The sequence below is a fragment of the Ictidomys tridecemlineatus genome, chromosome 12, assembly GCF_052094955.1.
Source record: "Ictidomys tridecemlineatus isolate mIctTri1 chromosome 12, mIctTri1.hap1, whole genome shotgun sequence".
Lineage (NCBI taxonomy): Eukaryota > Metazoa > Chordata > Mammalia > Rodentia > Sciuridae > Ictidomys > Ictidomys tridecemlineatus.
Window position 1 is genome coordinate 36,515,582 of NC_135488.1, and position 13,778 is coordinate 36,529,359.

The window sequence follows — 13,778 nt, forward strand, 5'->3', positions numbered from 1 at the left end:
AGATTTAATCTGAATTAAAACGACGACCTTCATTTTCTACACACCCATTTTGCCTCCGTCCTTTCCCTGCTTGGAAAGCGCCTCATAGGGTCCCTCTCACTTCGGTCCCACAGCTGCTCTATCCCTTCTCTGCCTTTGCTGGTCTCAGCACAGGTCTCCTAGGAGACCGTCATCCCCCTCCCCATTACAAAGCCCGTGTCCGCCCTGCTCGACGCTGGCTCCTCGGTGCCCAGTTCGAACTAGCGCTGGGGAGGAGAAGGTTCTCATGCGGACCGCCTGACGTCCACTCACAGGGCGCTGGCCACCGGCTGCCAACTCAGGTGGCCGCGATCCCTTATAGCCCGCGGACACCCTTTTCGGTGACGGACCAAAGCGGTGTGCGCAGGCGCAGGCGCAGGCCCCGCCTATTAGTGACGTCACACGGCCGTTTGAGCGCTGGGCGTTTCAGCGCGCGCAATTTAAACCCAGTTCCGGAGACGCTGGAGGCGAGATGGGACCCCCAGGCCCAGGTGAGGCCTGGCGGACAAGGCCCGGCGCGGAGCGGCGGTCCGGGTGGGCAGGCGGCGGGCGGTTCCGAGAGGGAGTGTGGACCTGCTCAGCCCGGTTCTCGGTCCGCGGCTCCGGCAGAGGCGGGCGCGGGGCGGGCGCGGGGCGGCAGGGAGGGGAAGGGAGGCCCGGGCGGGAGCGCTCGGCCAATCAGGACGCGAGTCGGCCGGCGTCTGGGGCGCGCGGGCCACCCAGCTGCTGGTTCCTGGGCTCCTGTGTTTCCATTAAAAAGATTTCCTTGGATTAGAAATTAGTTTCATGGAGGCATTGGGAAGCTCTTGCTTAGCGTTCATGCATTTGTTTTTGCATTCATTCAAAAGCATTGGTCTCTCCCTTTGCGCCAGACCCTTTGTCAGGTGCTGGAATAAGGGACACAGCAGATAAGATCCCTGCCCTCTTGGATCTGTTTTCTAGTTTAGGAGACAAACAATACACTAAATAGTTAACAGATGAGGTTTAGTGCTGTGATCGAGACTAGAATAGTGTGAGGTTTCTGTAGATTAGGGAAATTTTTTTTTTTTGTTTTCTTCTATTTTGTGGTGCTGGGAATTGAACCTAGGACCTTATGGAAGCTAGGCAAGCAGGCAAGTACTATGCTACTGAGCTACATCCACAGCCCCTCAAGAAAGATTTTAAGTGTTCCAGGCAGAAGCATGTGCAAAATGAACAGGGAAGATTGATCCTAGCTTTCACTAGGGCCTAACTAAAACATTGTGATTAAGATTAGTGAATGAGGTTGGACAGGTGGGCAGGGCCTGGAAGGTCTTTGTAAGAAGATTGGAAATAAATTAATATTTTGGACATAGTAAGTGTGACTTACCCCAGAGACACTGAAGTCAAAGAATCCATAGTCACTTGGATAAGGATTTGGCATTCAGAGGTGTGACTGATGACTGAGAAATAAATCCATACACGTATCATCATCACCGTCTAGATCATAAAACCATATGGGCAGGTGAGATCACTAGGAGAACCTTGTAGAGAGTACACCCAGTACCAGCATTCAGAAACTGCACAGGAGAAGTGCTGGAAAAACTCAAAAGGCAGTGGTATCATAGAAGCTAAGAGTGTTTAAAGAAAGAAAGGATCATCAGGTATTTCAAATGCTGCTCAGTCTCAAGAGCCATGAGGCCTGAGAAGTGCCACAGTGTTTGACAGCATGGGTGTTTCAGCTGACCATGGCAAGACTGTTTTCATGAAGTGGTAAGGATGGAGTCTGACCAGAGGGGTTGAAAACAGATGAGGACATAAACACAGGAAGTATGTGCACTTGGTAATGATGCGTTGAATGGATGGATGCATGTTAGAGGCAAAGAGAAATCAGGGAAAGAAGATTAGGAGAATTAAAGCATGTTTCTAATTTTCAAGTTTTCCTCTTTATTTCTGCTAAGATCTGTTTTCCCAAGGTCCAGTTCCCTTCCTTACTCTGCAGTGCCCACATGTAAACAGTCACAACTAAACAGTCACAAGAACTTTTTTTAAGTATTGGAGGTTGACCCCAGAGGCACTTAACCACTGATCCACATCCCCAACCCCTTTAATTTTTAAATGGGAGACAGGGTCTCACGCAGTTGCTGAGGTTGGCTTTTGAACTTATAACACTCCTGCCTCAGTCCTCCTGCCTCAGTCTCCCAAGCCATTGGGATTATAGGCATGCACCACTGCTCCCAGCTCATCACGAGTACTCTTGATTTTGTCCCTAAAAATGTTTCTTATCTCCTTTCTATTTTGACTTTTGTTTTGGACTCAGGTGATAGTTACATTAAATATACTCTCCAACTTGTGGGAAGCCGTCAGGGGAGCATCTGAGATTCTTTTTTTTTTTTTTAATATATATATTTTTTTAGTTGTTGATGGGCCTTTATTTATACGCGGTGTTGAGAATCAAACCCAGGGCCTCACACATACCAGGCAAGCACTCTACCACTGAGCCACGATCCCAGCCCAAGATAATTTTTTTTTTCTTTGTGGTGCTGGGGATTGAACCCAGGGTCTTGTGCATGCTAGCAAAGCACTCTACCAACTGAGCTATATCCCCAACCCGGGAGATTCTTGTATTTATTCCCTTTTATACCTACTCATCAATCCTATTCCCTCCTCCTCACATGGGCAGCCATTTCATGTTTATTGTATATCACTTTGGAATCATCAATTTTTAAAAATATTTTTAAAATATTTATTTTTCAGTTATAGGTGGATACAATATCTTTATTTTATTTTCATGTGGTGCTGAGGATCGAATCTAATGCCTCACACATGCTAGAGGAGCACTTTACCTCTGAGCCACAACCCCAGCCCCGGAATCAGCAATTTTGAACCAGCTAAGATGGGTGTGTGTTGCTGGGGATGGAACCTTGGGCTTTTCACATGCTGGGCAAGTGTTCTACCCCTGAGCTACACTCCCTGCCTGCTCTGTGTTCTTAGTCTTATTTGGGGAGGTGAACAAGCACATTCTTGGAGCAATTGCTTGCTTAAAATTTCACCAACTAGTCAGTGATGAAGTGGGGATAAAGCAAGGCCTTCTGATTTTTAAATCTGGAAACTTCCCACCTAGAAACATCTTCTGAGTTCCTTCATCTTTCTCTCATCCAGGGGTCATAAGCCTGCCCTAATACAGTAGGTCACAGCCACTCACTACCATAGTCACACCCTAGATCTTGTCATTAACAATAACTTCGCCAGCCCATCACCTCAGTTTTAAGTTCCTTAATTTTTTTTTTTGCAGTACTGGGAGTTGAACTCAGGAACAGTCTACCACTAAACTGCATTCCCAGCCCTTTTTTGATTTGAGACAGCGTCTTTCCACCCTGGATCCAGGGTGGCCTTGAATTTGGCAATCCTCCTGCATCAGCTCCCCAGGTAGCTGGGATTACAGGCATGTCACTGTGTGGTACTGGGGTTTCAAACCCAGGGCTTTGTGTATCCTAAACAAAGGCTCCACTGCTGAGCTATGCCCACAGAAAGTACCCCACTTCTCAAGTACCACCCTGTCTTTTTAGCCTATGTTCTTTTATGCCCCTTACTCTAAGCGTCTTTTTATCCAGTGGCCCTGTGTGCTTCTGCTGTTTACCATCCCTCAGCTTTGCCGTGCCATTGTTCCCCTCTTTACCTTGATTACCTCCCTATCAGTCCATATAATTGGCACCTTTTCCTTGCCTTCCTCCTGCTTCCGTACACTGCTCCACAAGGTCACTCTGCTGATTAATTCAAGCTCGGCCTATTCTGCGCACCTGAGGATGGCACCTGCCTCCACACACCAGGTAGTGGTAAGAGAACAGCAGGGCTGTGACCTACTGAGTGGTTTCAAGGGGACCCTGAGCTGCCCAGCAGTCACGCTGTATTTCCTGGTTCATTCACTCTCCTACTCCTAGATGACTGACTACTCAGATCTTCCCTTCTCCTCAGATCTCCAGCACCCTCTTCCCGCCCTCCCCTCGGCTGCTAAATTTTTTGATTCTACTTGTCCCTATTGTACAGGGAAGATAAGGGCGATCAAGATAGAATGAGGCAGGTCCACCACTGCTCTTGCTTTCCTGCATGCTCCTGCTCCCCTGCATGCTTCTGTGTACCCTGCATGCTCCTGCTCCCTTGTATGCTTATCGGTACCCTGCATGCTCCTGCTCCCCTGCATGCACCTGTCTTCTGTGTTTTCCTGCTCTCCTGCATGCTCCTGCATGTGTACCCTGCCATCCCTCCTATGATGGGGCTGGACTCGCTCTGCTCTTCACAAAGCCCACTCCTTTGTGTATTTGAGAATGTCGTTCAGTCATTTTTATCCTTCCTTTTGTGATATCCCTGTTGTAGGCGAGTAATGGCCCCAAGGTTTCCAGACCCTGTGAATGTGTTATCGTCCATGTCTGTGGAAAGGAACTTTGAAGATGTGGTGAAGTTAGAGGTCTTGAAGTGAAAGGACCCTGGGTCATCTGGGTGGACCTAGTGTAATCACACTGGTCCTTATAAGAGGAGGTAGAAGGGTCAGAGTCAGAGAAGATGTGATGATAGGAACAAGGGATTGGAGTGATAAAAGGAAGGAACCAGGGACTGGGGTTGGGGCTCAGAGGTAGAGTGCTTGCCTAGCAGATGTGTGAGGCACTGGCTTTGATCCTCAGCACCTCTTAAAAATAAAATAAGATATTGTGTCCACCTATAACTAAAAAATATTTTTTTTTAAAGAAAGGGACCAGGAACCAAGGGATATAGACAGATTCTAGAGGCTTCTTGAAAAATGAAAGAACAAATTCCTCATTAAAGCCTCCAGAAGGTGTGCCACCCTGCTAATACCTTGATTTTAGACTTCTGACCCCAAACCTGAAGAATATGTGGGCTTTTTTTTTTTTTTTTGGTGCTAGGAATTGAACTCACTGCACTTGACCATTGAGCCACCTCCCAGCCCTATTTTGTATTTTTTATTTAGAGACAGGGTCTCACTTAGTTGCTTAGTGCCTCGCTATTGCTGAGGCTGGATTTGAACTCGTATCCTCCTGCCTCAGCCTACTGAGCCGCTGGGATTGCAGGTGTGCACCACTGCTCCTGGCTATGTGTGGTGGTTTGTTTCAGTAGTGCTAGAAAACTGGTACTGTCTTTGCTTTATTCTTTCTACCTTGTTGAGTTTGGTGGTGGTTTTTCATGTTGAAATTGCTTTCTTGACCCCTTTTCTAACCTCCCTCCTTTGTTTTCCAGTCCTGAAAATCTCATCTGTTGGCTGCCTCTGGTTCCTCTTCTCCTACCCTCTCCTCTATCCACCCTAGCTTCTTCCCTTTTCTCTAGGAAAACTGCTCATGTCAAGATCTCTAGCCAGGTATGATGGCGCATGCCTGTAATTCTAGTGGCTCAGCAGGCTGAGGCAGGAGGATCGTAAGTTCAAAGCCAGCCTCAGCAACTTAGCTAGGCCCTAAGCAACTTAGCAAGACCCTGTCTCAAAAAAAAAAAAAAAAAAAAAAAAAGCACTGCTTGGTTCAGTCCAGTGACCTCTAGGTTGCAGACACAGTGGTCATCTGAGTCCTCATCTAATCTGACCTGTCAGCCACAATCGACTAGCTCACAGCTCCTTCCTCTCCTCGACCTCTTCTCGCCTGGTTTTAGAAGGCTCCCTCCTCCTGCTCTCCTCTCTCCTCGTAGTTGCCCCTTCCCCGTCTCTTGCTGTTTTTTTCTCAAGTCTGTCTTGGACGCTGCTCGTCTTTCTCTTCTCTTACTTCTTCAGTGAGCATCTGGTTTCATGGCTTTGAATACCCTGTGTGTGCTCAGGACTCCCAAATTCACATATCTAACTGGGGACTTTTCCCTGGACTATGGGTTAGTTGTCCAGTGTCTGGCCACTGGATGCCTCGTAAGCACGCCAGGCCTGGCGCCTCAGTCCCCCTCCCTGCCCGCAGTGTGCTTCTCCGTCTTCCCTCTCCGATCCTGGCAAGTCCGTTTCATCGGTTGTTCAGAACAACATTAGAATTAGCCTTGGGTCTTCATGACCCACACTTAATCCGTCAGGAAGTCATGCTGGCCCTGTCTGGACACGCTGTCCAGTGTTGCTCAGCTCACTGCCACCTCTGGTTGTTGGCAGTTGCCTCCTAGCTGGCCTTCCTTCCTGCTCCCTGTTCTCACTCCCCGCTCAGTCTGTCCTCTGCATGGAGCCAGAATGCTCCCCTGGAAGCCCAGGTTAGGTCACTATTCTTCTCATCGTCCCATCCCTTTCCACTTCCTCCAGATGGCCTGTGAGTAATTGTCCTTCCCTTGTCCTGACTGGTGCTTCTGCTCCCCAGCCCTGGAGGGTCTGCCCCCGTTAACCTCTGGTGCTACCCTGCGGCTCCTGCGACCGCTGCTCCTCACTGCCCACGCGGTGCCACCTTTGTGTTTGCTGTTCCCTCTGCTTTCATGAGCTTCCCCTAAATATCTGCATGCTCTTGGCTCAGCTTATTCCTTAACCCCTGTTTTTTCCTTATGAACTGGAAGTTAGATCTGAAATTTGGTTAGATTCAGGTTCAACAACTTTGGCTAGAGTGTTTCCGGAAGATTCTCTGAATTTCATGTTGTACAGCATCAGGAGATGAATCAGCTTCAGGGTGTCAACGTGGTGACTGCTGATCGTTCACTGTAAAAGACTTCCTTTGCAGTTAGCAAGTGACCTGTGGGCCCTTCTTTGAAATGTTCTATTTGTTTTACATATTTGTGACATCCTCTGTCCCCCATCAGAACTTGGAGGAGCTGGGATTGGAACCCAGCCTGACAGTAGCCTGTATTTCAGCCTTGCTAGGCCTCTGTGTCTCCCTGAAGTCCTGCCTGTAGGCTGATCAGAAGTAGCAGCTTTGTCTTATCCACCTGCACCGGGCTGTGGACAGGCCTGGCAGCGCTCTGCCACCGTCCTGCGCCCAGTTCTGTCCCCTCTTTATTTGCTGTTCAGTACTTGGATTCACAATAGCTGCAGGGGATGTTTGTCCTCCCACCTCCAAGCCCCACCTCTGAGGTCTGGCATCACAGACTGGAGGCAGAGTTCTTGGTGGGGTGTGGGGTGGGCCTCTGCCCTGAGCCAGATCAAGTCCCCCCAGGCCCAGACAGACATTCGTTCCCTCACTGCCAACCACAGTGAACGGCTCTTCCTCAGAGACCCGTGGACACACCCACAGTGCCCCCTCACCTTTGGAACGGGCATGCCCCATGCCTCTGCCCAGAAAGGCCCCGCTCAGTACTCCTGTCACCCCGGACCTTGAAGACTTCCCTCAGAATGACGATGAAAAGGAGCGGCTGCAGCGGAGGCGCTCCCGGGTCCTGGACCTGCAGTTCAGTGCCGACTCGCCTCACCTGTTGGCCTCCCCCATCAACAGGTGAGCAGTGCACATCTGAGCGGGCTCTCCTGGGTGGCCCTCGGCTTGTGGGTCCCAGCGTCTCATCACTTATGGGTTCTGGGTTGTGGGAACTCATGGTGTCATGAGTCCTTGCCAGAGTGTCTGGTTGTTTTCCCTTTAGGAGTGTTGATGCTTCCACTACAGTACCGAAATTCACAAACACACAGATCACAGAACATTACTCCACTTGTATCAAACTATCCACTGAGAACGTGAGTATTTTCTGGCTTATCATTGAACATTTTGCATTTTTTGTTTTTTGTACTGGGGATTGAACTCAGGAGCATCAACCCATAAGCCACATCCCCAGCCCTATTTTATATTTTATTTAGAAATAGGGTCTCACTGAGTTGCTTAGCACCTCACTTTTACTGAGGCTGGCTTTGAACTTGGCAATCCTCCCACCTCAGCCTCTCAAGCCACTAGGATTATAGGTGTGCCCCATTACGCTGGCAAGATTTTACAGTTTGATCACAGCACTCTAGCTCTCTTGATTGCATGGAGAATGCATGATAATTTTTTTTAAAATATTTTTTAGTTGTAGTTGGACACAATACCTTTATTTTACTTATTTACTTTTTATGTGGTAATGAGGATTGCACCCTGTGCCCCGCACGTACTAGGTGAATGCTCTGCCCCTGAGCCACAGCACCAGCCCGTGATAATTCTTTTATTCTCCAGTACTTTCCTAGTGCAGGTGTTTCTTGCTGTAGTTTTACTGTCTCCTGTGGGCCTTGGTGCTCTCTGGCAAGTGGCCTGCTGCTGCAGTTCCTCTGGAGAGGCAGCTTGGCCTAAGGGTGAACGGGGAGCCCCCAGAGCTAACAGTGTGTCCTGGGACCCCACCACCCACTGTTCAGGGGGAATGAGGATGGCACCTGCCTCAGCAGAGTCCATCTGAGCATGACCTTGCCCCTTGTGTATAGGAGGCCTCAGGACGCATGCCCTCTCACTCTTCAGGCCCCAGAGGAGGAGGGTGTGTGTGGGCTTGGCTGTGTCATCACGTGTTTGTATTGTTGAGATCCGTGGCAAGATGTGGGTTTTCCTGTATGGAAACTTAGCTTCCTATGTTCAGAGTAGGATTATTTGTATAAGCTAGTCTATGAATAACAAATCTTCCTACAATTTTCTCTTTTCAGAAAATCACTACCAAGAATGCTTTTGGCTTGCACTTGATTGATTTTATGTCAGAAATCCTTAAACAGAAGGACACGGAACCAACCAACTTTAAAGTAAGAAGGACATGTGCTTTTTCTCCTGTCTAGGTTAATGGTGGTTTTTTGTTTTTGTTTTTGTTTTTAGCACCAGAGTTTGAACTCAGGGGCACTCAACCACTGAGCCACATCCCCAGCCCATTTTTATATTTAATTTAGAGACAAGATCTCCCTGAGTTGCTTAGTGCCTCACTAAGTTGCTAAGGCTGGCTTTGAACTCATGATCCTCCTACCTCAGCCTCCTGAGCTTCTGGGATTATAGGTGTGCGCCACCACGCCTGTGGTGGTCATTTCTTTTTTTTTTTTTTTAAAGAGAGTGAGAGAGGAGAGAGAGAAAGAATTTTTAATATTTATTTTTTAGTTGGTGGACACAACATCTTTGTTGGTATGTGGTGCTGAGGATCGAACCCGGGCCGCACACATGCCAGGCGAGCGCGCTACCGCTTGAGCCACATCCCCAGCCCTGTGGTGGTCATTTCTAATGCTTAACATAACACAGTGTTTGCAGATACACAAGAGCCTCCTGATTAGACATGATAGTGGTTACTTTACCTTCTTTCCTCAACTGATGAAATTCAGAGAAGACAGATGTGTTTAGTCCTATCAGTGTTGGGGGCAACTCTGTCATTTTTTTTCCACAGGGCAAGTAAATATTTAACGAAACTGTTCAGAATGCTTTTCTCTGCTTCTTCATGAACATAGCTCTGCTTATTTGGCTAGGTGGCTGCTGGCACCCTGGATGCCAGCACCAAGATCTATGCTGTGCGGGTGGATGCTGTCCATGCTGATGTGTACAGAGTCCTTGGGGGACTGGGCAAAGATGCACCTTCTCCGGAAGAAGTGGAGGGCCATGGTGCAGGTGTGTGGGTTGGGATCTAGACTTAAGGTGCTTCTTTTAGGGTATACCAGTCACATTGGAATGAAGTTGCAAGAAATTGGTTACTTCATTTTATTGAAGACATGGACATTTCCAGAAGAATATATATGGACTTTCATGAGAAGATCACAAAAAAGCGTAGATAGTACACCACCAGGGATAATTAACTTATTCGCTGGGAACTCTTCTTATTGCTGGTGTTTTTGGAATCATTTTGCTTTTTCTTTTTTGGGGAGGCAGGTACCAGGGATTGAACTGGGGGGCACTTGACACTGAGTCACATCTCCAGCCTTATTTTATATTTTACTTAGAGACAGAGTCTCACTGAGTTACTAAGCGCCTTACCATTGCTGAGGCTGGCTTTGAATTCTCAATCCTCCTGCCTCAGCCTCTCTAGCTGCTGGGATTACAGGTGTGCACCACCACACCCAGATCATTTCACTCTTTCTTATGGGCTTTTGGTGCTTCCCTTCCACTTGGCTGCTTTGGGCTGCAGTGGAGTTATTTTTCTTTGTCAAGGAGAAGGACCTTCTAAAAGCTTTTAGGTTTTCCTTAGGAAAGGTTAAGTAAATATCACCAGCTAGGAGCTTCTCATTGGGCGTCTTTGGAAGTCAACTTGTATTAGATGCCAGATACTTAAATCTGGTAATTCAGTTTTGCCATCAGCTATGGATTTAGAGAAGTTGTTGCTTTGAGAGAATTTTATGTTTAAATATGAGCAGTTGTTATGGTTTTGAAGAACCTGACTTCATTAGTTTGGCCACATGCTACAAAGCAGTTCTTGCGGTACAGTCTTCTTCCTTCTTTCAGATGGAAGTGCTACTGAAATAGGAACAACCAAAAAAGCTTCAAAGCCAAAGAAGAAGCATTCGTACAAGACCATTGAGCAGAACATAGACAACCTTAATGTCTCCGAAGCAGATCGAAAGTGTGAGGTAAGGAAGTGTCTGAGTGTGGTCTCTGACTCATTCAGTACCTCCGGCTGAGACTAGGTAGGGCCCAGCCTCCTTTGCTGGTCTATGCTGGCTTAAGCCTCCAGGGAGTAAAATATTTAGCTGGCATCTCTGCATTATTGTCCCTTAGCTTTATAATGCATACTGAAGGTGGCAAGCTTCAGTAGTTCAGAATTATTGAGTAGAAAGAGGACTCTAATAAAAAACTGAATTTTACTTCTAAGTATGTGCAGTGGCATTGACGATAGCTAACATTTACTGTACACATCCTGGGTGCCGTATTCCTCCCTAGGCCTGTCCTCACAACATCCACGTTCACTCTTAAAGAGGTGACTGAGGCACAGGGCTCTTCGGTAATGGGACTGAGAGGATACCTGTGGTGAGAGAGCTAGGCTTTGAAGCCAAGGTCTCTAAATGGCCTTGCTGTTTAGCAAATCCTAAATAGTATGCTTAAAGAAATAGTTTTGGATGACATATTTGTGGTTAGAACCATTAATTTAAACAAATGGTGTTGTTCCAAAGAAATTGTTGTTGGAATGCTGCTGTTACCAGCATTGTTCCAGGCCTGGGAGCATAGCCGAGCATGTGTGGCTCCCTGAGTTTGATCCCCAGCAAAACAAACAAAAACCTTTTTGTTTCAGCAACCATTTTTATTTTTGTTATCTTTGAACCTTTCTGGGAGTGTGTCTATAAGAAAATTCTGAAACATCCAATTTCAGTTGTCCTCAAGTTTACTTTCCCACCAGCAGTGGCCTGGGCTGCTTCTTTCTCTACCTTCACAGCGCTCATAAATGGTAGTTAATGTTATAAGACAGGGGAAAGGGCTGAGCTCTGGGCTACCCTGCTCTCAGGACTTCTGAGAGCTGAAGAAATACCCAGTAGGAGGACAATGGAAAGTGTGGTCTCCAAATGAGAAAGTGTTGCCCTTTGGGGAACGGCTCTGACCCAGCGGCAGCCTGAGCCCATTGGTGCGCTTGGAGGGGGGTCCTCCTGGAAGGGTGCTGTGGGGCCAGTCTCTGGGTTTGGAGGAGGGGCTGAGGCCCAGGACCCAGACCTCTGAGGAGGGCATTGCTGGCCCATGCTAGGAGCTCTGAGGGTACACAGTAGGCCCGCTCTCTTGAGTCTGAGAGACGCCAGATTGGACTCAGCTGCTGCTGTGCGGAATAGCACTGCTGGCACATCAGGTGAACAGGGCTGTTCACGCCCCGCAGGCTTCCTCTAGCGCCCCCTGTTGGCTGAGCCTGACAGCTGCTGGCCAAGCCAAAATGTTCCAGCCCTGCATGAAAGAGAACAGGAAGGTCAGACTGAGAGGCTGTAATCGCTTAGTAACTGTCCACAGGCCAGTGTCTTGTGAGCATTTGTGAAATGTTATCCATTGGGGAATTGAGGTGGAAGTGACACAGATTCGTGTTACTATTCTTTTAGTATTCTTTCAGGAAAACAAATGGGGGAGGCGAAGGAAGATACTGAGTACAGGTGGTGGTTTTGAAGAGTCTTGCTGCAAACGGGAGCAGAATAAGGGGTGGCAAATTGAAGGAAAAGTAGAGTTAAGAGGTTTGTTTTTAAATGGTTGAGTTAGGTGGGTGCAGTGGCTCAGGAGGCTGAGGCAGAGGACAGCAAGTTCAAAGCTAGCCTCCGCAACTTAGTGAGGCCCTAAGCAGTTTAGCAAGATCCTCTCTCTAAATAAAAAATAAAAGAGGACTGGGGATGTGGCCCAGTGACTAAAGAACCCCTGGGTTCAATCTCCAAGAACAAAAAAAAAAGAAGAAGAAGAAGAAGAAATATTTCTGTTCAGAGCAGCAGTAGAACCTTGTGACTAGCTCTGTCACAGGCTTTTTGAACTAACAGAATTTGTTGGGATACTATTCTTTCACACTGGGCATTTTAGAAGTAGCTGTTGGGAGCGGCAGTGACTGGTAGTTACCTGTCCAGGTGTCCTGTGTATGAACAGGTGGACACATGTGCCTGTCACCACATGTGATCACCTGGAGCAGATTACATTTAGCCCTCTGACTACACAGAGCCCTTTCTGGGCAACTGGGACTTTAGCTGATCAGTTAGGGAGCCACTGTACACTTTGATCCCTGTGCACCCTCCTGCAGATGAGCAGGTCCCATGCTGAGTCCTGCTGCTTCTGGCTGCACAGCTGATGCTTGAGTGTCCGTGTTCTCCTGTTCAGGTCGATCCCATGTTTCAGAAGACCGCAGCCTCATTCGACGAGTGCAGCACTGCAGGGGTGTTCCTCTCCTCCCTCCACTGCTGTGACTACAGGAGCGAGCTACTCTTTCCTTCTGACATCCAGAGCCTCTCCACCGCAGAGCCTCTCGAGTTGCCAGATTTAGGCTGGGTAGAAATGACAGACCTCAAAGGTAAGTCTGAGTTGTGCTTTTCCCTAGGGCCTTCAGCCTTCTCAGGAGCTTCTCCACAGCGGTGCTGAGAGCGCCCATGGCACTCTGATGTCACTTCCTTATGTTACCGTAAAGTGCCTCTGCAATGCCAAAATGGGTGTCCTTTAGGCGGTGCCTGGCGACCCACTCACTGTTCCCCTCCCAGCATGGAGTCTAACAGTAGCCGTTGCCACTCTGCCCTGTGTGCCGGCACCTCAGGGGCCCACTGTTTGCAGCAAGCTCCCACGGTCACGGGCTCACCCTGGAGTGTGACAGAACGTGAGAAGTGGGCTTAACGGGCACTCTGTCTAGCCAGAGAGGCCCCGTTCTTGTTTATTACCAGTCCAGGGGGTCCCAAGGAGAAGAGGGCATTGGAAATCGTTTCCAGATCCTGTGGCAGTCTAAGAACTGACCTGCCCTGTTACACTGACTTGGCAAGTTTTAACGCCCTTCCCGCTCCCCCCATCCAGGGGTCTCCTGCAGACGTAGTAGGGGAGCTGGCTGTGTGCAGGGCAGGCCTATGCTGGTTTCTATGGGTTGAATGTGGTCGGTCCTCCCTGTTTGGGAAGGGCTTTGCGGCTGGCTCCCCTGTGCTTGTTCTTTCTGTTCTTTGCCTACATTTGGACTAACAATCTCTTTTCCTCCTTTATACTCTCAGCTGGGGCTGTGGTGCTCTGGGGTAGGTCATCAGCTTGGGACTAAAAATAAGCACCATTACATGATTGTTCATGTACTTGGTGTGTTTTAAGGGGAAGGGTGGGACTGGGGTTGTGCTCAAAGGTAGCGTGCTTGCCTACCATGTGTGAGGCCCCGGGTTTGATCCTCAGCACCACATAAAAATAAAATTAAGATGTCCACCTATAATTAAAAAATCAGTATTTAAAAAAAAAAAAAAAGAAAAGAAAAGAGGAAGGGTGTTCGGTTTCCCAATGAGCTCATTTCATAACCAGACATCTGTGCTTTGGGTTTCT

General features: G+C 48.2%; 1 protein-coding gene across 2 annotated transcripts in view; it reads left to right on the forward strand.

Annotated features, from left to right (window-relative positions):
- Window positions 1–402: 402 nt before the first annotated feature.
- Ncaph (non-SMC condensin I complex subunit H) overlaps window positions 403–13,778 on the forward strand; it is a 34,872-nt gene continuing 21,496 nt past the window's right edge. The window contains exons 1-7 of one of the 2 annotated variants that reach the window (XM_040270743.2): window positions 403–509; window positions 7,139–7,358; window positions 7,501–7,591; window positions 8,516–8,608; window positions 9,311–9,449; window positions 10,278–10,402; window positions 12,600–12,789. In XM_040270743.2, coding sequence (XP_040126677.2) covers window positions 491–509; window positions 7,139–7,358; window positions 7,501–7,591; window positions 8,516–8,608; window positions 9,311–9,449; window positions 10,278–10,402; window positions 12,600–12,789 — 877 coding nt within the window. In that variant the 5' untranslated portion in view covers window positions 403–490. Of the gene's footprint in view, window positions 510–7,120; window positions 7,359–7,500; window positions 7,592–8,515; window positions 8,609–9,310; window positions 9,450–10,277; window positions 10,403–12,599; window positions 12,790–13,778 lie in introns of both variants that reach the window. The other variant, XM_040270742.2, reaches the window with a different exon arrangement.